The 24,749-nt window shown below is 33.8% G+C and overlaps 1 protein-coding gene across 1 annotated transcript in view; it reads left to right on the forward strand.

The window, feature by feature from the left end:
- Positions 1-24,749, forward strand: part of LRP1B (LDL receptor related protein 1B) — a 750,266-nt gene that overhangs the window by 665,525 nt on the left and 59,992 nt on the right. Inside the window, exons 67-77 of the mRNA XM_064515494.1 lie at positions 1,582-1,698; positions 9,442-9,548; positions 10,256-10,385; positions 11,398-11,504; positions 12,403-12,535; positions 15,947-16,069; positions 17,208-17,330; positions 17,586-17,723; positions 18,298-18,432; positions 19,476-19,595; positions 21,717-21,958. Of these exons, the coding sequence (XP_064371564.1) occupies positions 1,582-1,698; positions 9,442-9,548; positions 10,256-10,385; positions 11,398-11,504; positions 12,403-12,535; positions 15,947-16,069; positions 17,208-17,330; positions 17,586-17,723; positions 18,298-18,432; positions 19,476-19,595; positions 21,717-21,958 (1,475 nt within the window). The remainder of the gene's footprint in view (positions 1-1,581; positions 1,699-9,441; positions 9,549-10,255; positions 10,386-11,397; positions 11,505-12,402; positions 12,536-15,946; positions 16,070-17,207; positions 17,331-17,585; positions 17,724-18,297; positions 18,433-19,475; positions 19,596-21,716; positions 21,959-24,749) is intronic.

Genomic DNA, 24,749 nt, shown 5'->3' on the forward strand with positions numbered 1-24,749 from the left:
GGTTTGAAACTTGGGCTTTCACAAAGATACAGAAACAAATTAGAAGAGTGTCTTTGTTTGTTTGTTTATAATATGTAATGTTAAATGTTCTTTAAGTGCTTGCCAGTTAAAGTATTTGACACATCATGGTTATAAGGCAGGCTTATGTAGGGATTATGGTAAACTGAAATCTGAAGAGGCAGGAATATTGACTGCATCTAAATTAAAATGGAGAACAAATGCAAAAGGCAGTACTATAATTACCAAATTTTGGAGTTTGCAGAACTGAGTTAGGACACTGTTTACCTTCACTTACTTGCTATTCAAAAATTGGTTTGATTTACTCTAGTTCCAGAACCACGTCTTAAACAAAAACAAGAAAAGCAGCAGTTTGGGCCATAGCATTGAATCTAGTATCTATAAATTCATCACATGCTCCTTTCTATTTCACAGGCAGAGAAAGCAGGTTGATTCAAGCTAGTGTTTCAGTCCTCCTTCTTTCTGTCACTTATTAGAACTCACCAAGTGGCCTGATAGCAATATGAAGTCTGAACTGACACGCTATGAAATAGCCTAATGGAAAGTTAAGAAATTTCTATTGAAATATCATCAGAGTGACATGTAATTTTAAATATGTCATTGAGGCTTTTATAAAGCAAACTTATTTTAGGTGTGCTTTTTTCAGTGACAATATGTCAGTGATATCTTTTTAATTTACTTCATTTCATCTCGCTTCTTCGAACCTGAAGGAATTATATAGAAAATAAAAAATACAAATAAACAGAGTCAGCTCCTTCCTACTGGAGGAGTTCAGAGTGCTCATGCATCCTCAAAAGGCTTTGCCTACAGTACTGTTGTGTACACCAGAAAGCTCAATGAGAATGTACTATATGAAGAAAATTAACCTCAGTTTAGATTTATTTGTCTTACAAAGTTTTACTTTGTATAAGTAAACCTTCAGTCTCTAATGACTGATAAAAATATAAATCAAAATGCAAAGTTTTCTGTTAGGTATGATTAGTCTTACATTTTTGCATACCATCATAGCTATTGGAAAATACATATTTTGTATATTTTTTATAATCACTCTTGTTGCTTACTGTGATCTGGTCTTTCGTAAAGCAATTTTACAGTAAAATTCAAGACAAGTCAGTGTGGTGTTTTGAGATTCAGTAAATTATGCTAACCTCTCCTCAAGCTAATTTGTGTATCACTTTTGAATTTCACACTTTACTGTAAATGGTAAGTTATTATGACAGATTTTACAGTCTGTTTTAAATGTTTAAGTCTCTTACCATCCTTTAACTTATTTATCAATTTAAAACACACTACAGTTTTGCCTTATTTTTTGTGCTTTCAAAATGCACATTCTGGCTATTATCATATGATTTATGAGCATATCTCTTTTGGTATGAAGGATTCAATAGGATTTTAAAGAATGTGATTAGTTGAATTAATTATTTATTTCTGAAAATAACATTTTGTTTTATGGTTGCTCCTGAAATATACCTTGCAATATTCTCCTGTCACTGTGCAGTAGCAGTCTTTGCAGTTTTGACTCTCTGTCTGCAATGATGTAAATGATAGTCATCTTAATTACAGATAAAAAAACTTGTGGGCCTCACGAATTCCAGTGCAAAAACAACAACTGTATTCCAGATCACTGGAGGTGTGACAGCCAGAATGACTGCGGTGATAATTCCGATGAAGAAAACTGTAGTAAGTAACTTTTGCCTAAGTGTGTGTTATAAGGTGTAGAATCAGTTTAGCAACATGTAGGAGGAAACTACTTAATACTGGTGAACTGCACAAACACGTTTTTATAGAAAGCCATCTGATAAGTTGAAAATCAGTTGATCAGAATTTAAAATGTCTGTTGTTCCAATTTTATGTCTATGCTCCAAATGCCTGTTGCTCCAATCCTCCAATTTTATTCATTCTCATAAAGAGTTGTAATTCTGTATGAAAGAGCTATGCAAGAATGCCCAACCTATGACTCCTCAATGACCTTACAAATTCAGAATATATAATAAAGTATCATCAGAGTTAGTTGCCTGTATTTGCAATACTCTCTCTTAAATGTCATATTTCTTATCTCTAGATACGAGCCATAAAACCTGTTCAGTGTTGCCTTAGGGGATAAACACTTGCCAACAGTAGTGTTTTATCAAACACTATCTGCCCGTTATATTCTGTGTATTTCTTAGATGATTTGAGTAGTTTGTATCTTGGGAAGTCTACTTTCAAAGTGCTTAATCATATAAAAAAGTAGACCTTGTTACTGAAAGTAGCTCTATTCACCTAGTTCTCCCCTACCCATGAGCAACCTCAATGCCTAATATATCTCTGTAATATCACTTTCAATGTGTTAATTTAAATCTGCTTCTCAAGAAGAAATGACAAATTCTTAATGATTTTCTTCATCTCACAATTGTTAGAAATCCAGGAAATTATTATTTTTTTGTAGAAAATCTTCAATCATCCTGGATATGTGTGTGTGTGTGTGTGTGTGTGTGTGTGTGTGTGTGTGTGTGTGTGTGTGTATACACACATATTATGTATGTATGTATCTATATGAATGTATATATATTTATTTCCTGAGGAAGTAGCCTAGAATCAATAATGTTAGGCATTCTTACACCAAGCAAGTGCTGTCTACCCCTTTCTCCTATCCAAGGCATGGTATCCACAGGTACTCGGGATGTTCTGAAGACTAGGTCATTTTGCTTGAAAAGTTAAAGTGGACTTGTATGCCTATCTTTTAATCACTATCTACCTTTGAAAATGATGGAAGTTACAGATATTCCTGGTAGCACAGTTACCATATGAAAGGATTTAATCTAAAGCAGAAAATGTCATGTGACTTTCAGTCATTCAAAGCCATTTACAGTTATACCTTAGGGGGTTTTTTGACACACAAGTTTGCTTAGCTTTGTGAGATACTTTTTTTTTTTGAATTGATTATTAGTGCCTGTGAGATTTTTCCATTTCCATTTATAAAGAGTATGAAATTATTTTATGTTGACATAAAAATCACAGAACAAGACATTGTTCAGCTATAGCAGTGTTAAGCCACATGACTAGATCTTTTTTAAAAATCTGAAGATTAAAAAAATCCACCACCTCAAAATGTTCCTAGTATTTGCAAAATAAGTATCAAGCATCTTCTTTGAAATTTGTCATGTGTGAATCAGGGTTTATTTATAAACTAGGATTAATAGTTTTTTTCCCTAAATTTCATTATTAACACAATATAATGTGATTAAAAATGCTCAAATTACAAAGGAGCAATCTATCTTTGTTTTTGATTTATTAAGCTTGCCATCTTTGCATTCACATCAATTATTAAGTTATCCGTTCAGTTCTTGGCTGCTTTCTAGACTTACAGATAAAGAAATCAATAGTTTATCATAATGGCTGGAATTAGTGAGTTGAGAGTACCCAGACATCGCCTGTACATCAAACAAGACCCTTGTTTAAACTCTCAGAACAAAACTTACCACACGTAAACATTAAACAGAGTAGTAGTTAATTGTAATTTGTGTTTGATTTTCAGTATTTTTGGTTTTCTTCTGCTTGTCAAATGCATACTTTACTTCCTAACTGTTGAATCCCTTATTCTGCTGTCTAAATTAAGTACAATAGGGTGACGCAGCTGTTGTAAAATTTAATATCTTGAAGCATTGGGAAAATACATAGTATTGTTCAGTTGTTTGAAAAAGATTTATAAAATTCTTTATATGCTGTCTGGTCACTTATAAAGTGTAATGAAACAAATATAAATGAAATTAGAACACACAAGCATTTGACAAAATATATTGCACTGCATATTAAGATAAGCTGTTTACGGCATACATGAATTTTCAAAGGGCTTGTCAGGAAACTGTATCAGAAAATGGGTGGTTTCTCAAGAATGCAAAATGAATTTGTTGAATAATACAGCATTATGGTGAAATCATCAGGAGAGAAACAGATTGCAAATTAGAAAATATCAATGGATGTGAAAAATTAATACTGGTATAATACAAATTGTTGGTTATGCCTGAGGGTTTTTTTAGTATGACTGTTTCCAGCATAGCATCACCAAACTTCATTGTTCTTCAACTGTATTTGTCTTATAGTCTATAGTCAGAACCATCCTTCTTAGTTTACTTTTTACTGTCTTGGACTTTCTGTCTAATGCTTATAAAGCTGAATGCAAATGTGTTGTGCTCCTTCTAAAGCTGACAGAAGTTACTGGAGAAAATCATACCCCCTTCAAGGATTTTGTATCAGAAGCAGTCTGATAGCAGCAGCTCCAGGAAGAGATTAGAGAGTCGTGTGATGGGGAGGCTAGACAAGGAACACATGGGAGCAGAGACTGCGCTGAAGAGAGCAGTGCTAATGGGACCTCTCCCCTTGCCTAGCTGTCTATAAATACCACTACACAGCAGTTGAATTTTCTGGTGAATTTACTCAATTTTGGAAGACCTTTTTAAAACAGTAAACCTAATGAAGGCTGCCAACTGTCATTTGGACTCTCTCCCAAATAAGTGAGAGTTATTATTAGGAAGGTTAAAGGTCCATTTTGAGTAAGCACTAAACAAAGTGGAAAACATTTCTAATTCTTTTCAGTTAGTTAATATCTTGGGGGGGGGTTGCTTTTTGAGTTTGTTTGAATTTTTTAAATGAATTTGGGCAAAAATAGTATTTTGTCTTTCAGGGTGCTTTTAAAAATGGAGAATTAGATAATAATAACTATCTTATTTGACCATCTAAAGAAAGCATCAGTAATGCTTTAAATGACATAATTTAAGAAAAAATCTACTGTAAAAATTGAAGAAAAATGAGTAGTAGTGTACCAAAACATGAATGCAATCAATGTAGGAATATTAGTGTTACTAGAGAATCTTCTCAAGGCTGTTTTGTAGCTCTTACAAGTTCTCAAGAAAACAAATTAGTTAATTTTGGCCTGGGATATGTTTGTATTCCAAATGCATTGAGAATGAGCAATTATTTAATGCTTAAGTGAAAACATCTTTAACATATTGAAAGAAACTAAGCTGGAAGTCTCATAATGTCATCTGGTAAGCCATTTTCATGTATAACAGTAGGTCTTGAGTGGGTAGTGCATGTAAATTCTCTGCATCCTTTACATTGCTTAAGACTCTTCTGGTCAGCTGACTTGGTGCAGCTATGACAGCGTGTGGTATTTAGTTTTCTGAAAGCACTAGGCAAAGGCAAGTATACTGCTTTGCTATGACAAGGTGATGTGTACCAAAGATTTCTTCTTTTATGTGCATCTACTGGTTGTATGCCTAGACTAACAAAGAACAAGTGTTGTCTTTGTTTTAGTAACTTTGTTTTAGTTAAATACAATGGTAAATAAGGTTATTGCAAAAGAAAAAGTCTGCATTCAATGCCACTTTCAATATATGGAGAAAAGAACTACTACAGTTACTTACCTTGTGCTTGCAGTCATCCATTCTGCAGGAGGCTCCAGGTTATAATTTTTAGCTGTATTTTAATGGAGAATTATAAGGAAGGGTTTCTTTGTTTTTGCCTCCCATTCCATTTTGTCATGATAACACTGTTTCTCTGATGTAATGTGAATGCATCATGCTGAGTACTCTGGCTTGGCTCATTGCAAGGTTTCAACTTCGACATCACTATCTAGTAGTAGATCTGTTGAACACTCACGCAGACAGTATCCTCAGTGACATTTCTGACTTGTGGTGGGGCAGAACCATCTGTTCACAAAGTGAGACTTTGATTCATATACCTTTGTCATTTTTATTCTCTGTAAAATTAGGCCTTTCAGTTCAGAGAGTAAGGTCTTGCGTACTGTAAACACAGCTTACTACATCATCACTACACTATCAGATCTGATGCCATATGGCAACATATTAGTTCAGACCAAGGGTGCATATAGCACGCTGTCCTCTTCCCAGGAGAGGCCAGTGCCTAGAATAGAGTGAGAACCTTGCAAGCATGACATTTCTTCTGAGTACTCTTTCAGCTTTTGATTGTTTTTAGCTCATAGAATTTCCTTATCCCGGTATGATTTATATATCTAAATGATTTGTATATATAGTAACACTCAATAGATCTCCTTTTCTGAGTTTCCTGAGCCCTGGATACCTTTTTGCATCTTTACTATCCTTTTTGTAAAGTGATTATCAATTACAACAGTAACTATCCATTGCATGAATAAGCATTGCCTTTTGTTTTGAACTTGGGTCCTATTTGCTTAATTTGATGGCTCTTCCTTGCTAGGTATCTTAATTACTCTCTCCATAAAGTATGTATCCAACAGTATATTCTGGTGATTTACTAGAGATATTCTATATCTGATTCTTTGATGCTTAGGAAAAAAGTGTGTCCTATGTATGTGCCTTAATTCCTCTGTGTGGTCTGCTGCCAGATGCTGAGATGAACCAAGAAGTCGATGTACACTAATTCATTTTGGCTAAAGCATTCCTATCCCATTTTTGTGCTGCTATTTGTTTTTCTGCATGAGTTGCACCTTCTTGTTTTGTACAAATTTTTTTAAGTTGGCTTTGTAACAGCTGTTACAAGACATAGAATTCTGAGTAAGAGCAAACATACAGAAAAAGTACAAACACAGGTAAAAAGTACAGTATAAGTTTGTACCTCAGATACTTTTTAAAAAAAGTATAAAAGTGCATGGATCATAATATCGTAACAAAATCCTTCCAATTCATGACATATTGCAATATATATGCTCATTAAATGCAAAATTGAACCTCAAATGTGAAATGATTTTAAATGTTTCCCATGAGACCTGTTCTTGCTACCATTTAAGTTGATGACAAATCTGTCTGTTGGCTGTACAGAATATTTTCAGACTTAAAATGATCTTCTTTCACATTTTAGTGTGCTGTGTTTCAAATAAAATTCTTTCTAATCGTTCCAAAATGCCTCCTCAGGAAGGAGTTTGGGTGTTTTTATAAAATTGAAGCTGAAAGATGCCGTCCTTTATTGGGTATACAGAGGTCTATTAATACTTATTCCATTCAATAACGGTATGAGCACTGATGGGAAAGTACTCTACTGTGTTCATATGTAAATCACAGAGTTGTATTCCAGCAGCAGAAATATTTCTTGCAGACAGAGAGATGAGAAGTTACTTCATTGTGTGCATTTTTCTAGAATCAAATCTCTGTTTATAAATAATTCATTAGTAGTATAGAAATAGTATTTGCTTATATTTTGCAAATCAATATAGAAACATGACAAATGTTTATTTGCATGTGAATTACTTTTTCCACAAATTATTTCCTTTACATAATTTATCATATTTTCAAGCTCCTCTTCATGGCCTGTTGAGAACAAAAGGAATCAAATGTCAATGATTTGCAAACATTTATACAATGAGCTTTTTCTTAGAAAAAATTAATGGAAGTATGTATATAATCTGAAGAATCCATACAAATGCTAACCTTTGATTTGCTTGAAAATAGCATTGCTGGAGGACTGATGCAATTGCTGTAGATCTGCCTTTATTACGCCTTTCTTGCAACTTTAAAAAGAAAATGTGCGCCTGCCTGAAAAATGAAATTCCTCTAAAAACTCTCAAATGGGCATATTTTGACTTTTTTTTCTGAAGTTTATATAAAAAAAGAAAACTCAAAATGTTCATGAAAACTGCTCCTTTCTTGATACAGTTTTTTATTTCTATAGATCGAAATATTCTAACTAAAAAAACCCTAAGTTCTACTTTACTATAGATCTGTGCAACTCACCTCTGGTAAGTTCTCATGCTGGTATTCACCAAATTCTTTATGAGGAGCTTTTAGTGTGGCATTTGCTTTCTCTGCTCACTGGGTTATCTTCTTTAAAAGCATCCATGCTTCTGTCTTCCATAACCAGCTAAAGAACTCTTTGCTGGATGTACCTGATCCATTAGCATCTGTTGCCACAGTCTGCTCTCAGTCTCTCCTTTTTCACTACGCTTTAGTCACACTGTGACTGGCTTCGTCACTGAATTGTTTGCCATTTGCCTGAATTCTTCCTATCTCTCTGTTGAAAAGGTCCTGCCAAATAATCCTTATACTTGATTTTACAATTTTTACATATTTCAGTGTTTGCTGTGATGGAAAGATCCGCTCAAATAACCCTTGTTTGCCTTTTCAGTCCTACTCTTACATAACTCTATGACTGTCAAAGTCTAAATCTCATAGAGACTTGCCTAAATTCTGCTCAGCCACTACTACTACTGTATCCTAATTTAATCCAGTGGTCCAAAGTCCAGCCCCTGTCTTCATTCTCTCCAATGCCTTTGGTACTGGCCCTCTCCCTGAGGAGGAAGGGATATGATGGTCTGCTGGGAGACTCTCCCCCACTGATCCCTCTTTCCTCTCTTGTGCTGGCAGCAGCAGCAAAAATGCAGGGCTTGTGCAAGTAGGGAAGCAATAGTCTGAAACAACCAATCCCACCTTCTCCATTGCTCTCCTCAGCCTGCTTCTCCTGTTTGCTTTCCCTATACCTTGAATTAACTTCGTGTCTACTCTTCCACTTCAGTGTACACCTTTTGTAATGACTTCAGACCTCCCTACTGTGTTTCATTTCCTTTCACAGAAGAGAAGAAAGTTTTAATTTATCACAAAATATCTGACTTACGTTCCAGCTGTTACTGTATCCTTCCCATCTGTAAGCTCCTTAGATTCCCTTTTATCTAGCATCTCCCTTTTGGTTTCCTGGAAACAACTTGAAATTCCATCCTTGGCCTTACCTTTAGTCCTTCTTTTCCTGTGTTTTCTAACAGGTTGACAGTAGTGGGTTTTTTTTGTTTTTTTGTTTTTTTTTTTCCTGAAATTATACTGTCTGTTGGCTTTTGCAACTCACTGTATTCTTGCTCTGTTAAATCTCTAACCATTTTGTCAGTATTTAAGTCAGTGGATTATTCTTATGCTTTCTCCCATAGTTATTTTCTGGAAAACTGAATTACTTTTCTGGAAACTCCAAATCTTGTTTTTTAGGCCCTCCATTTACCATGCCAACACTGTTCCTCTGAACATTTAGCACAGGGGTAGCTAATTCTTCCCATAAGCATGTGTAAAAAGGTGTGAGATAAGAGGTATACCGTTATATGACTCAGAATCAGAGATCTGTTTACTGCTACTTACATCCCTTATTATCAGGTGCAAAATAAGTTTAATTTCTAGTCAGAAGCTTATTAAAATAAATAACATTTGTGTATCCAGCATGACAGTTTTCAAAAGAAGTTTGGGAGAAGCGAAGGTATTTGCATGACTGTTTTATTATAAATAAAGATGAAATTCAGTTATAAAATGTTATGAAATAAAATCCTACAGTATAAAAATCCTTAAGATATTTGACAGTTACTGATTTTGACTTTTTTATAATCATTCATTGATTTGGGGATTTTTATATCTGTAAAAACGTTACATGGAAATGCTAATAAGCCTAGGGTTGTTACTTTTTCTTTTCTTTATTCAGAGCCTCAGACGTGCACTTTGAAAGACTTGCTCTGTGCAAATGGAGACTGTGTTTCAGCAAGATTCTGGTGTGATGGAGACTATGACTGTGCAGATGGCTCAGATGAGGTAGGCTGCTTCCAGGAAAAAAAATTCTCTAGAAAACTGGTAGCATTATATTTCCCCTATATGAATATTTTAAGAAGCAGTTACAGAATTCTACCCATGAAACCATATATAAAAATGTCTTTGCTAAATCAAAACTAAACCTATAGAATTATTTATCCTTAAAAGAGAACATGCAAATAAAATGAGTCATGTTTGCCAGTAGTCTAACTGTATCTTTTTGTCCCTTGTCAATGAGCAAAGCGTCTTCCCATTCTGGATATTTGGGGAACCATTAGTTTATACCTCAAAAATTGTCTAATTTAGGGGGCAGGGCTGTTTGTCTTTTTCTTTTTTTTTTTTTTTTTTTTTTTTTTTTTTTTTTTTTTTTTTTTGAGAAAACAATGTAGGGCCTGTTGTTTGTGCGGCAGAAGCTCACTGAATATTTGCTTTGCTATTTTTCTGTTCTTTCCTCTTTCTTTTGTTCCTTCTTTCCTGCGAATGCTGCACCTCAGGTGTTTACCACCTACCTAGAGGGTGCAAGCCATGTTGATCATATACACAAATACATATACACAAATGCATTTTATATCACAAGTTGTTAAAGTATTTCATAATGTGGCAAGTTCTGGGCTCTAACTTCTCTAATTAGCTGTATATTTACCAACATTTACATTAAACTCTTGATCTCATATTTTATTTATTTATTTCACTTTTTCTTATTGTAACAGAGATATTGTGAAACAGGCTGTTCAAGAGATCAATTCCAGTGTTCCAATGGTCAGTGCATATCAGCAAAATGGAAATGTGATGGTCATGAAGACTGTAAGCTTGGGGATGATGAGAAAAATTGTGAACCAGGTATCGTTTAAATAATGCTGAGAATAGTTTCGTATGAATGAATGAAACAAGGAATAGAACAGAGTGAAACAAAGAGAAAGCAAGTCAACAAACCAAGATAACTTGCGCACTACGAGTAGCAAGGAATACAAAGAAATCTGATATTCCTCATTCATTTGAATTTGTGCCTATCTACTCATGTTTTGAAAAACCTACTTATGTACAGCCATGCATTGTAAGGTTTGTTGTAGGGAATGATACTTTAATTATATTGAAATAGAATTCAGGAATGTATATCTAGCTTACCAAATTCCTCCCCTGACAGGAGGAGTAATTTTTGGCATGTTACTGAATTGTCACTGGGGATTTTTTGCTCCATGGTCCATTTTTATCAGTCCTCATGCAAAAGTTTTCTTTAGCTTATTACCATTTTTGTTGTTACTATTTTATTTCCTTTTTACCTTTTTGGAAAATGCACCACTTTGTATTTGCATGAATTTTGCCAGCTTTCTTGCAAGCTATGTATAGATCACTGAAGCTGAGGGAATTTTATGGAAAACTCCACTGATTTCTAGTGCAAAAAAAATGCTATCTATACTTTAAATGAAACTATGATTAATATGTATTAATTTTATTGTAATAATGTATAATTGCCAAAACCATGGTGTCATATAAATGAAGATTATTTAATTACAAGCATTTATGTAACTTTGGGGTTTATATTTTAAACATGCACTTTTTTATGCTCATGTCAATATATGCATGTTTGTAGTTAACACTGTTACCAAGCATAAGGGAAACAGGAAAAGAAATTTGTTCACCATAAAAAACAAATATCCTTTCACTATCATTGTATAATTTACTTAGGGCAAGACAGTTCAGTTTTGATAAAAATTTAGTTGTATTTGTAATTCTTGTAAGCTGCAAATAGATGTTTACTCACTATATTTAGCCAGATGAAAGCATTAAATTATAAAGCAACTTATTTATAAATTGTCTTTTTCTTAATGCTAAAATGTGTGTTTGTAATTAGCATCTCCAACGTGTTCTTCAACTGAGTATGTATGTGCAAGTGGAGGCTGTATTTCGGCATCTTTGAAATGTAATGGAGAGTATGACTGTGCCGATGGATCTGATGAGGTAACTGACAAACTGCTATTGAATTTTTTGTGCTATTTGACATTAAGTTTTTTGATGAGCTTAGGAACTGTAAATAAATAAAAGGTCAAAGATTTATTTTTGCATCCATTTAATACCGTCAAATGACATAGCCTTATGACCCTGGTTCCCTGGCAGTTTACACTGCATTATGTTTGTTTGCTCAATAGCCATATCCTGGAGAGACCTGGTTCATTTCCTCTAAGTCCAAACCTGAGTGTGGTTTCAGGGTGGTTGCTGCAGCGGCTGCTCTCTATTGGCTCTGTGGACAAGTTTGTGTCACATTTGGCTCCCTCTGTTCTCTAGAGTCCCCTAACATAATCCTAGCAGGCCCTGCACTCTCCATGGGCCTTCATGCCATGCTCTTCCCACAGGTAGTATGTTTGGTATCTTTTTTTTTTAAAAAAACACCAGCTTGGTGAATGACCTCCAGAAAAAAAGGCCAGAAGCAATAGTAATTTCTCCAAGCCATAGAGATGCCATTTAGAGTCTGAGCCAAATGCTACACTGTGCAGGTGAAGACAGACCTCTCTGGAGGATTCAGTCCTGATCTACATGAGTGTGAGCCAGTTTGCACGAGCTGGCCTCCTGTCCAGGGTTGTTTCTTTTGGGGCAGATGACTTCAGAAATGTAAACCTAGCCATTGTTTTCATTGCTAATACTAGGCAACATACGGAAATAATATGAGAACATACATAACATGATTACAATTCACTTGGAGTTTGGTAACTATTTAAATTACACTGTCCCTAGGAAAGGACAACTACATTGCATTAAATAGCTGGGTAATGAAACAGTACCAGTAAATTATGTTGTGTTGGTCTGTATGTTGTTATTGTTATTGCTAATTGATATTTAGTTCACACGTGTATTCACACAGATGGATTGTGTAACGGAATGTAAAGAAGATCAGTTTCGATGCAAAAATAAGGCCCACTGTATCCCTATCCGATGGCTGTGTGATGGAATCCAGGACTGTGTGGATGGCAGCGATGAAGAAAACTGTGAGCAAGGCGAGACACACTTTTCTTTAAAAGGCTTACTTTACTGTTTTTTTGTATTAAAACACATCATAAGTTAGGGATACCTCAAGGGTTGTGAGTGATGAAATGAAGGCCCTGTGACTTCTTTTGACAAAGACAGTATTGAGTTTTGTAAATAGCTGGATGAAGAAACAAAACTCATATTGTTTGTAACTGACAACTCATTTCTCCTTCTTTGCTTTACCTTTCCCAAGGACCAAAAGAGGGTTATGTGTTATTACTGAAAGCATATAAGTCCTGTTAATTTACAATAATTTTATAGGTAGCAATAATTTACAAAACCATGAATTTAATGACAAATTGCTAAATAAATAAGTTTAAGACCCAGTTTTCTATCTGCTTCTGTGGAGATGAAATTTTTCATCTAACCAGAACTTACAAGATCACATATTGAATGCTCTTTCTCCTCACAGAGCAAAACTGAGCCCATAGCATAAGTTGGTTCAAATGAAGCTAAACCTTGTTCTCAAACTTTCATGCTTATGGCCAAGCTTCCAGATATGCTTTTGGGAAATATATCTAGTAATCTAATTCTGATATTTGCTGAATATTCACAAATCCTGGTCTAATAAGACTTTTTCAATTGTGCATACATTATATATTTACATACATATGCAAACATGCATAAATATATACATATACATACCTACATGCATCTGTATGTATTGCAATTAAACATCATTAAAGAAGTAACCATTGTATTCCTCCTGAGCGTTAGACCATGCAAAAATTTTTAATATCTGATTTTTTTTTTAACTGAGCATTGCTTCATCTACCAGGGAGTAGCACTGTATTGCTGCCTAAGATTCTTAGTAGGTGTAGTAATTCAGTAATTCTGACAGAGAAATTCTCCATCAAACAAATTAAAGCAAATTTTCAAAAAAGCAAAATTTTTCTCAGCATTCTGACAGCTTTTATTTTCCCTAGATTAATGATCTTACATCTAGTAGTCCTTATTTTTTTCAAGTGAGTCTCACTCTGTGGATTAGTCATCTGCAAACCTGTGACTTCAAAAGCATAATGCAGTGCAGTGATAGGTAATAATAATCAGAGAAGAGACAAGCAACTGCTGAGTAAAATATCCCCTCCATTATTTTTCCTAAATCTATTAAACCGTACTTACAACTACGAAAAAAGAGAAGTTATATGGGATGATTTTAGGTTTGAAAAAGAGACCAGAAAATGAGAAAAGCTGGAAGAATGTTGCAAAGATGTTTATGTATAAAAGGAAAAACACCACATTTGGAAGCATTGAAGACTGAATCATTGTAAGAATATTGAAAAAATCAATGACGTTTTAAAAGTTTAGGAGACAACTTATAGTGTCCTTCAAAACTGCCTTTTAAAATACCTAGACTGTATCTCTTTAAAACCAACAAAGTGTAAATAAGTAGTAACACTTTCATTTTATCTGAAGCCCACATTATTCTTTGGATGGTATAATGGCACTTCTGTGAAATACAAATTGCTTATCATATAATAAGAAATCTTTTGTCTAGTTGGTTATTGCTATAATACTTTGTATTTATGTTACAATTATGGTTTTTGTTACAGAAATCTATTCTATAAAAAAATTATGACAGACAGAGCAATCACATAGAACAAATGCCAGTTTATCTCACTGGTACTTAAAAAACCTAATTTTTCCTCATTGGAAATACAGCAAACACAAGTGGAGTTTTATTCTAAAGCATTCTAAAACAATCCTTGTAGTATTTATTTGTAGTGTATGTAGTATGCATTTTTTTCAAAATTAGCCTTTTAAAACCTTAATGTACAACTAGCATTACAGTTTTAAGGTGATTGTGATTTTATTTATATTTATGTCTTTCCATTTTGAATTGTATAGATTTTTCCTCTAATGGGAATATTTCAATTAAATATTTGAATTGTATATATTTGAACATTTGAATTGTATACATTGAATTTGAATATTTGAAATAACTGAACTGTATATATTTGAATTGTATATATTTGTCCTCTAAGAATAATAAATAATTTAATATTTCTCTTAATGCTCTTAAGTTATATTTGCAATGGGAGTGAATCATATTCAATAATGTAATGTGAACATTACATCCTATTGCATGATGGGTATTTGATGTAGATTAATTTTCTGGAAAAAATGTAAACCTGTTTTGAACCTTTTATGCTGAAAGAAAGCCTTTTATTGGTGTCAGTGGGGTTGTGAGCAGGGCACTGAATGAATAAGTAAAAGCTGCTGGAGCTTGATCTAATTATTGGAATGTGTTTAATGCATTGAGCTAAGCCATAGTGAGAGTTCTGGTGCTATCATGTAAAATTTTAGTGTTTCCTCCTCTGCAGGTGCACAGCTTCATTTCTCTTATGCTGTACTCCTCTCAGAAAACTTTGAGAATCCATACTGGAAAAGTATATTCTATAGAAAATGACTTTCAAGAAGTAGGCATAACTTAATTCAGCGGTAAAATCTAGTCATAATTTTGACAAAAAAATGCTTTCTTACTGCTATAGATATTAAAATTGAACCAAACTTAAACCCATTTTTTAAAGCTTGAACATTCTATCTTTAAACATTTTCTCTCACCCATTCAGTTTTTTGAGATATTTCAGCCAATACTGAAATTGCATGAAAGAATTTATTCTTGATGCATTCTGTGCTCAAGAAAAATCCTAATGAGGACAGAAATTACAGAAAGGAAGAGGTTATCTAGTCTGTCTGTCTCTCCCAGTATGGCCAGGTCTTCTCTTACAGTGGATTGGTGGGGCCATTAATAGCTTGATTAAGCCAAGTGCACCTCAGGAGAAGAAAAAAATGCTAGCTCATGGAGAAGGGATTGCAATCACTTTGTCCCTTCTGAAGATGATGTGCTTAAGGGAGACTGCGAGCAGGAATAGGTATAGCATCCAACATTCATAGGAAATAAAGCTGAAGTGGCCTTCCACAGATGGGACCTTATTTCTGTGTTGTTCTGGTTTATTCCATTCTCTGATAGCACAAAATAGAGATGTACCCAACCATTTCTTATCTGAAAGGCAGCTTCACCAAAGGAAGCTTTAGACGGAAAGATAGTTTAAGTGTCTCCTGGCTAAATGCAAGGGGAACATGTCTAGCTAGTGAGTTTTTAATGCCGTTCCTTGGTAACTGCCAGGCCAATTAGAGGATTAGGCCAAAGAGCAAATTCCTAGCTAGCAGAAAGGGAAAGAAGTGCTTGCTTAAAGAACAGATTTTTAAATGAGTATTTTTCTCTGTCTCTTCAACCATTTCATTTGAGATTTGATTCATTTAGTTATGCTGTATGTTTCGTTCACTGGGGATAGTATGTGGTAAATAGCTGTACTGACTTTCTTTTATCTTTCTGCTTTCCTGTTTTTCTTCCTGTCGTCTGTCCATCCTTCCAGGGGGAAATATATGTAGAGCTGATGAATTTTTGTGCAACAATTCTCTCTGCAAACTACACTTTTGGGTCTGTGATGGAGAGGATGACTGTGGAGATAACTCTGATGAAGTTGCTGAAATGTGCGGTATGACACCAAATTTTTCAGTGCTTTTTATTTAGTAAAGCAAGTAAGCAATTTAGAAACAATATGAAACATCCATGAAAGGACGTACAGTTCTAAGCTTTTCTCATTTGGCTTTTAAAAGATTAGCTTGAAATAAATATACAAGCAGAATAATATTCTATAAATGCAAAGTTCTTATTATATTGTTACCTATGCCAGTGAAAACTTGTTCACATTCTTTACTTCATTTGAAATTACAGAGAAGACCTCAAATAATAACCTAGTTATTTTTGTGTCTTTGTTAGTTACATTTATCTGGTAGATATATACCTGCTTTTTCTGAGAACAACAGTTTTGTAATAGACATTTCTCCAGGTACATTATTACACTGCACACAAATGGCTTTATGTAATATATACTCTATTAAAAGAATTCTAAGATTGCAAAGCTTTAGAAACAGCAAAAAATGTGAAAATGCATAAAACAAAATGCATCATCTCTTAGATAGTAGACTTTCTCTACTATCAAAAACTGCTTGTCAAAGAATATAGCATCACTTTATGACACCTGATCTATACACATGCAGAAGTTTTACCCTAATGTAAAATTAAAATTCGCAGAGTTCTAAGAAAAAATGCTTCTTAGGTTTTACACAGTGTATTCATAACGAATTCAGGCAGGTTTTTAACAAAACCACTGTTGAGAATATTCTTTACAGCTATACTTAACTTTACAGCTATAATTTACTTTAAAAACAGATAATCTATGCGTTCATTGATGCAAATAGTTGGTGAGCATATCCAGTTTAATGTAGTTTTCCTTTGTTACTGCTGCTAGTATAATTTCAGATAAATTTGTGAAAAATCTTTTTTTTTTTTTTTTTTTTTGTAGCAAATGCACAGACGGGAAAAAGTTAATTCTACATTGAAATGTGGAACATCATTAAATTTCCTACCTCCTTTGTTTTATTTATGTTGCATTTAATGGTTCTTAGAAATAAATATTATTGGTCTTATCACATGAAAAATTCATTCTTTAGTATGTCAAGTTGTACCACTTTGTTTCTATGCTTGCTTTTTGCATTGATAGGCGGGCATTAAAGAAGGTTTAAGAGTACTGGCTGGGTACTAGCTGATTTTCTTTGTTTGTTTTAATACAGTAAAGTTTCCATGCCCTCCCACAAGGCCATACAGATGTAGAAACAACAGGGTTTGTCTGCGACCTGAACAGATTTGCAATGAGGTTGATGACTGTGGTGATAACTCAGATGAAGATCACTGCAGTAAGTGATATTACCTTTCAAGACATTCAGATCAAAGAAAATAGCTTGACTGCAAACTGTATTACAGAAGTCTGCTTGTCTTTCATTAAACTTAACTGGAGGTTAATAGACCAGAATTTAAAAATGGAAGAAATTGAGTTTTAAATAATTCCCAGTTGCTTAATGGTTCAGGGTCATTCCTATTTGTATGTGTAAATAATGTAAATATTCTACATACTGACTGATTTTTGTTACTGTTCATTTGTAATTATGTAGATAAAATCACATATAAAGCAAGACCTTGTAAAAAAGATGAGTTCACTTGTAATGATAAGAAATGTATTCCAATGGAGCTACAGTGCGATTGGTTTGATGACTGTGGAGATGGTTCGGATGAGCAAGACTGCAAAATGAGTGAGTTTGATTGACAAGCTACGTTTTCATGATTGTAGCAGAAAAGAAATAATAAAATGAGACTGTCTTCCATGCAGAACCTCTCAACAAAACAGAAACATAATATGAAGATAGCATCTGTATGTAAGCAGATATACTCAGTATTTTGTTTAAAATATAATACAAAGAAAGCAAAAAAAATTAACAAAATAATGTAATGTTCATTGTTTGACATACCATAAGAGCAAGGCAGAATTTATAGCAATTCAAATTGTGGTATTTTTTAGAGTAGTTCTTGAGTTTTTGAGGTAGTTCAGGTTTAAGTTGATTGCATTTTATTTCACATCTGCAGGGAGAATATTTTAGAGTATTAAATTCATCTTCTGAAAGAAAAAATATTAATTAAATAGTATCTACATGCATATATAGGTAAATACTGTAGTGTCATACATTTGTTTAAAATTTAACATGATGCTATTTTAACAGAATCAAAAATAAGTTTGCCAGGCTTTTTGTTGTTCTTCTTTTAGATGTCATTTTTTAGCAGTTTAAAGAAATCTATTAGCATTTTTAAGATGTTTTTGTTTATGTTTAGGTGTCACTGAATATACATGTGAGGATAATGTGAATCCTTGTGGAGATGATGCATACTGTAATCAAACAGAGACATCCCTATTTTGTCGGTGTAAACCTGGATTTCAGAGAAACCAGAGGAACAGACAATGTGAAGGTACAGACCTTTTCCATCACTCCTTGCTGTAAAGTATTAAAAGTTGTCTGGGTAGTCAATTTTTTATGTTAGAGAAGGAGCTACATATCACACACATTTTTTTCTCAGAGTAAAAACTTCGTAGCTATGGGATTAGGAAATCAAGATAACTGAAAGGAGGATGTAGTGGAAATAGATTTATGCATTTTACCTGGAGAGGTTATCAAAGATTAATGTCAGCTGTGAAAGTCAAAAGGTCCAGGTCAGAGCCTTGAATGATTTTATAATTTGATGTGTAAACGGATGATTTAAGATCTAGTAGAATATTTAACTAAGCAATTTCAATTGGCATAGACTAGGTATATGAGAGAATTTTGAGGTGCCAAAAAAGACCAAAGACCTATAAAACTGAAAGTCAAAATGTAAATTAATAGGTTGAAAGTAAAATACCTTAGAAAAGTCAGTCTTAATATACATGGTGTCACACTGACCTGAAAACAGACCTAGTTATTACAAAGAGTTGATCAGAAAGATCAAATAAAGTCTACCTTTCAAAGAACCTTCCTGATGAATGGAATGTGAATTCATTTTCTTTCTAGTGAGCAGTAACTTACAGAAAAAGTGCAGATGACTTCAGTGGGACTGTCAAAGTGAATAGATGATTGCATATGAAAGCTTCATTATTTGGCTTTCAAGAAAAAAGGTATACACACAAGGTTTTCCAATAATAGGTGATCATGTAGTTTTTACTTTGAAGGAGATAGCTATGTTGGAAAAAATTGTAACAGACATTTTCATTCTCAAAGTTGATTTCAAGTTCCAATGTTAATAGGGTGGTAGAAGAAGGACAGAGAAATGATACAAAAATAATTTTTTTGAAATACATTGATTGCAGTGGGAATGATGTCAGGGATAATGGCAGAAAAAGGTTTCCTAATACTATTGCAAATAAAAATGCTTATGAGTTCATTTTGGTTTTCTGCATTGTTTTATGATGTTCAGAACATGTTAAGTAATAGTGTATTAAACTACAGATACATAAATTCCATTTTTTTTCCTCATAGATGTCAATGAGTGTATGGTGTTCGGTGCTTGTTCCCAACACTGCAATAATATTAAAGGGTCATACAAATGCATATGTGAGAAAAATTATAAGGAGAGGAATAACAGTTGCATTGCAAAAGGTAAGACTATAAAAATCAAAATAGATTGACAATACTAAATTATTTAGTTTGTTACTTACAGAGTTGGTAACACTAATGTCTGTTGCATTTATAATTCATTTTAAATACCTATTTCTTGAACAGTACATAAAAATAATTCTCAAAACCATTCAGATTTACCTTTCATTTAGGTAAGCAATAAATTGTTATCACTTCCATGTGAATGAGCATACTTAATGTGCAAGTCCATTATATGTAGGTGTTCCTTTTTTTCTTTTTTTTTTCAAACTGCAGCTTCCTCCTTTTACATTTAAATATGCACAAAGAAGAACAGAGGTTATGTATTTCCAAGCATGTAAGCACTCTGGTGAAGTTTTAGAATCTCGATGAAAAGAATCAACTCTTTCATAGAAACATTAATTAAAATACTTTAGGAATAAAGTATTTGGAGTTAACACAGTTTACTTTGTCTTGTTGAGAAATCTTAGACAAGTTGTTTATATGGAGTTTATCTAAGTATAGTCACCTGAGATTAGGTATCTAGTATAAATCAGCTGCTGAGACCATGGTCCGGTGAAGGTAAAGAAATATGCACACTTAGATGGCATTTCTCCCTTTAATAGGACAGGTTTATTGCACAAAATAGAGGTAATAGTTAAGTCTGGGTATTACATAACTTTTAAAATTATTTTACAAATAAAGCAAGCAGTAATCCAGCTGCCTCAGTAAAATTAACATCATCTTTATGGGCCTATAGCTGAATAACTGAAAGTATGATCGTAGCATCTTACCTGCAATTTAGTGAGATACTGGAGTGAATTTGACTTACATCTACCCTTTGAGTCTTCAACTAGCAACCAATGTTGTAGTTGCAAGATGTGATTCTGTGTGTATGTGGTGCACACCTAGGAGCAGTAACTGATCTGAATTTTACTGCCACTAAATACATGTTGTGGATACAATCCTAGAATCATAATAGATTGCATAATATTAATCCCAGTTCTTCTTTCTTTGTAGCACCCTAGTCAGTCATGTAGGTACACCCATAGTGGGTAGCTAGATGACAATAGACAGGTTACATACTTTGTCCACATTCTCTTGAAGCAAACTTGTTACAGGAAGATGATATTCATGTGTTACTAGCAATTTCCTCTACACATAACACAAATTCTATCAGCATTTAGCATCGTTGCCTACTGCTGAAGAAGCTGTCAGTTCAAGACATAGGAGCAAACTCCATCACAGTACAGTTAATGATTCCTTGTTTCCCTCATTGGTACTTGTGTTAAAGGAACTCCTTTTTGTTTTATATAGCAGTAGTGAGGGAACAAAACACTTTGGGTATTTTATCTGCATAAGGAGCAAATGTGTTGGATGGACTTTATTATAAGTTGATTCTCTATAGATAAATGTGATATAAATTGGACACCTAAAAAATTCCAAGTGCTTCCTAATGTACCCAGCAAGTTTGCAACTTTCTCAAAACTTTGGGAATACCTATCAGGATTATCTTATGATTACCATATTTGTGCAACCTGTATTCAGATAATCAATATCACAGGTATCCATAAATGGTAGCTATCTGAAGTGCTGAAATTTGAGGTATTACTGCACATATTCTATTGCAGCCCTGGTCCAGTTACAATCCTGTTGCAGTGAATTTCAAAACTTCACTGTCTTCACTGAAGAAAGCATCATCTATTTTAATTTTCAGAGTGATTTAAAATAGTGCTTATGATCATGTTTGCATTCCTGTAATATATATGTGTTAAGGAACATTTAGACACACATGCATATAAAAAATGAATAGCAAGTTATATGTATTTTTAATGTGTAATAACTCCTACTCTTTGTATGTTGCTTAAATTATTTAAATTCTTAAATTATATTCTATTTAATATATACAGTCTCAGGTATGATAGTGTGTGTGGAGAGACTGATGTCACATATTGATATCAAAGTATGAAGTTACAGTTATTACCCAGAGTGCGACTGTTTTTGCATTTTGAACAAAAAGTAAACAAGTAATTTTAGTTTAAGAAATTATATCAGATAAACTCCCAAAAGCTAGAAAAATGAAAAGCAGTGCTTTTATATTAGTTGACATTTACCTTATTTCTGTTTCATTATAATAATCCCTAGGCTCTGAAGATCAAGTTCTCTATGTTGCTAATGACACTGATATCCTGGGTTTTACATATCCATTCAACTACAGTGATGTTCATCAACAAATATCACACATTGAACATAATTCAAGGATAACTGGAATGGATGCATATTATCAAGGGAACATGATTGTTTGGAGTACTCAGTTTAATCCAGGAGGGATTTTCTACAAAAAACTTCATGACAGAGAGAGAAGGCAAAGTAATAGTGGCTTGATAGTAAGTAATCAAAGCCAAAGTTTACATGATACAAATTTCTTTTGATTTACTTTTCTGCTCTGATTGTCCATAATAGCATGTGCTGATTTTTAAATTAAAATAACTATCTGATAATGATTTTATTCAAATGGTATGTACGTCAAATTAAATTACTAATGCCTTTCCATGCAAAACACTGAGAGACTCGGCCAAGTCTCTGAGAGAACATAAGTATAAATTTTTTTCCACAGAGAAATAACAAATATGTTAGAGGCGTGGAGAGAATGAATACCATAAAGATTTTTTTTTACAGACAAAAGAAGAGAGGATATGATAAGCATATATAAACAACCCATAGTTTAAAGAAAGCCATGAGTTTGAAATGCTTGGAAAACATAAGATAGATAGTCAGGCCAAAGACAGACTGATTTGCTACTGAATTTCCACAGAGACCAGGTAAACAATAATAATTAGCAAGGCTGTGAAAAATATTTAAAAATGAAAACACTATTTATTCCTTTAGATGTTTAACTGCCTATCCTATTTTGTACAGAAGAAAAAAGCTTGATATTTGTGCATGGGCATATTGCTGAAGTCGCTGTGCACTTTACAACAAAAATGGGTGTGGGGGTGGGGGGGAGGCTTATAACCTAGGGTAATTTCAGGTGGTCTTACATGAAAGCAAAGTAAGTGTAGATTGAGATTCATTTTACTTAATGCATTTATACAGAATTGTTAAAGAAATATTAGTGCTGATCTGAAGATGACAATGTGATCTTTACATCTGTGTTTTTTGTAAATACTGTAAGTTTAGATTATTTGACTATGTATTAAATGTGATGGCAGAGGACAGTTACTAAATTTTTGTAGCAGGCTGTTTCCTTAAAGTTAGAAGGATTAACAGGACTGAGCTTATAGTATGTGAATGCTTCGGCAGAAAATACCCAGCAGAAAATACTGCAGCAGCAACAATAGACTAATCTTTCATCTGTCAGTCAGCTCTTACACACCTTCTAGGTGTCTTTCATCCGAGGATATTTCCTTTGCAAATGAATGACATTCCTGACCTTTGATGCCAGCACGGCAGAAAGCCTGAGGGATGTAGACTCCAGCAGGCACTGAAGGTATCTTGCATCTGTGATGGCATATCCATGAGAAGAGTGAGCAAAGAACACCACTTCCATCTGCCAAGCACAAGGGAATCTAGATTTTGACAGAAGTGTGTGTGAAGTAGACCTAAAATAGAATTGTATTTGTAGCATTTCTAGTGTTCAGGTATGTCGTCTGAATGTTGGGGAAGGAGTCTTTGAGAATCTGCATATGGACTGAAGATGTGGAGTAAATCCTCTGTGTCATTTTTTTCATTTATATGTGGCAGGTACCGGTGTCTAAGAAATCATCCTAGACATCTCTAAATCAGATTCCTTATGTAAAGAAAGAAATTTTACAGGTCTTGACTTTGCTGAGTTTAACTTCCTATTTTCTGTTTTCTTTGTATTTGTTTTGTGATTAATACCAGATGCCTCCTGCAAGGATGAGTATAAGTCTAGTCTGCTGTCCCAGAACATCTCTAATGAATCTGCACTTTCTTATGGGTTCAAATTGATCATAAGCTTCCTTGAGTCATACTCCGTGGTTTGAAATTTACTTAACAGATGGGACACTATCTCCCTGTTTAAACTAATGAAGACAAAATCTGCATTACTTTTGAGGGCTTGAAAATTACTTTTGTTTTCTAGTGTCGTTTTGCCATTAAGGCAGAATACTTTCTAGTCACTCTTAACTCAAGATTGGTGAAACACAGCTTTGATTTCCCAGTGTTGCATGAAAAAAAACTCTTTTTCTTTACACACCATTTTCCCCCAACTCTTCAGTGCAGGTTGATGCTCATGAAGGTACTTCTTCTGAGCCATACAAGGCTTTTGCAAATCTGTATTTGGAAAATGCCCAGACTGAGTATACCTGAATATATCTTGGACACATTTCATTTATGTTTATGAAGCATTTATTTCTCACTGTGTTAACCCATTTAGATTGTTTTTTCAATATCATTTCATTTATACTCAAATATCATTGCCTTATATGTATTTTATACATACACATACATATACACATATATATACATATATATATATACACACACATATATATATATATATATAAAGGCTTATGTAACCAATCAGTCGGTGGTTAGTTTTCCAGTGTTGCTTTAATACAGTCACTTAAATTTGGTTTTGAAAAGCCTGTCTATTCCTTGATTTAAAACAAGTTTTTAATGGCTAAGTTTTCAAAGGTTATGTTGTAACTTTTGTATTTAGACTTTGATATGTAAATCAGGACAGTAAACTTGAGCAAACTCACCTGCATTTTCAGGTAATTACATTAATGCAACAATCTATCTCAACTGAAATTACTTCATGGAATTAGCATATCAAGAGCTTTCTACAGAGAATAGCTTTAAGTATCTCTTATATTTTTCTGTGAAAAGGGGTTTAAGCCTGATACAAATTGAAGCATTAAAGGAAACAGCAAATATCAACTCTCTAGAGTTTATTGACAGATGCAGAAGAGGATTGCATTCTTATCCAGTGAAGATGATATAAACAAATTGGTGATAACTGGTGCAACTGTTCACTGGCATAATCCTCTGAGAGAGGATGTATGTGTTATTTGTGGTGAATATTCAATACAGAGTGACTTGCCACTTAAACTCAAGTGCTCATTTTCATGAAGTAGGACACAAAGCTGAACATTAAAATAATTGCATCATATAATAGGAAGAAAAACATAGGTTTGGTAATGTATTCAGTAT

Source organism: Dromaius novaehollandiae, chromosome 7 (assembly GCF_036370855.1).
Source record: "Dromaius novaehollandiae isolate bDroNov1 chromosome 7, bDroNov1.hap1, whole genome shotgun sequence".
Lineage (NCBI taxonomy): Eukaryota > Metazoa > Chordata > Aves > Casuariiformes > Dromaiidae > Dromaius > Dromaius novaehollandiae.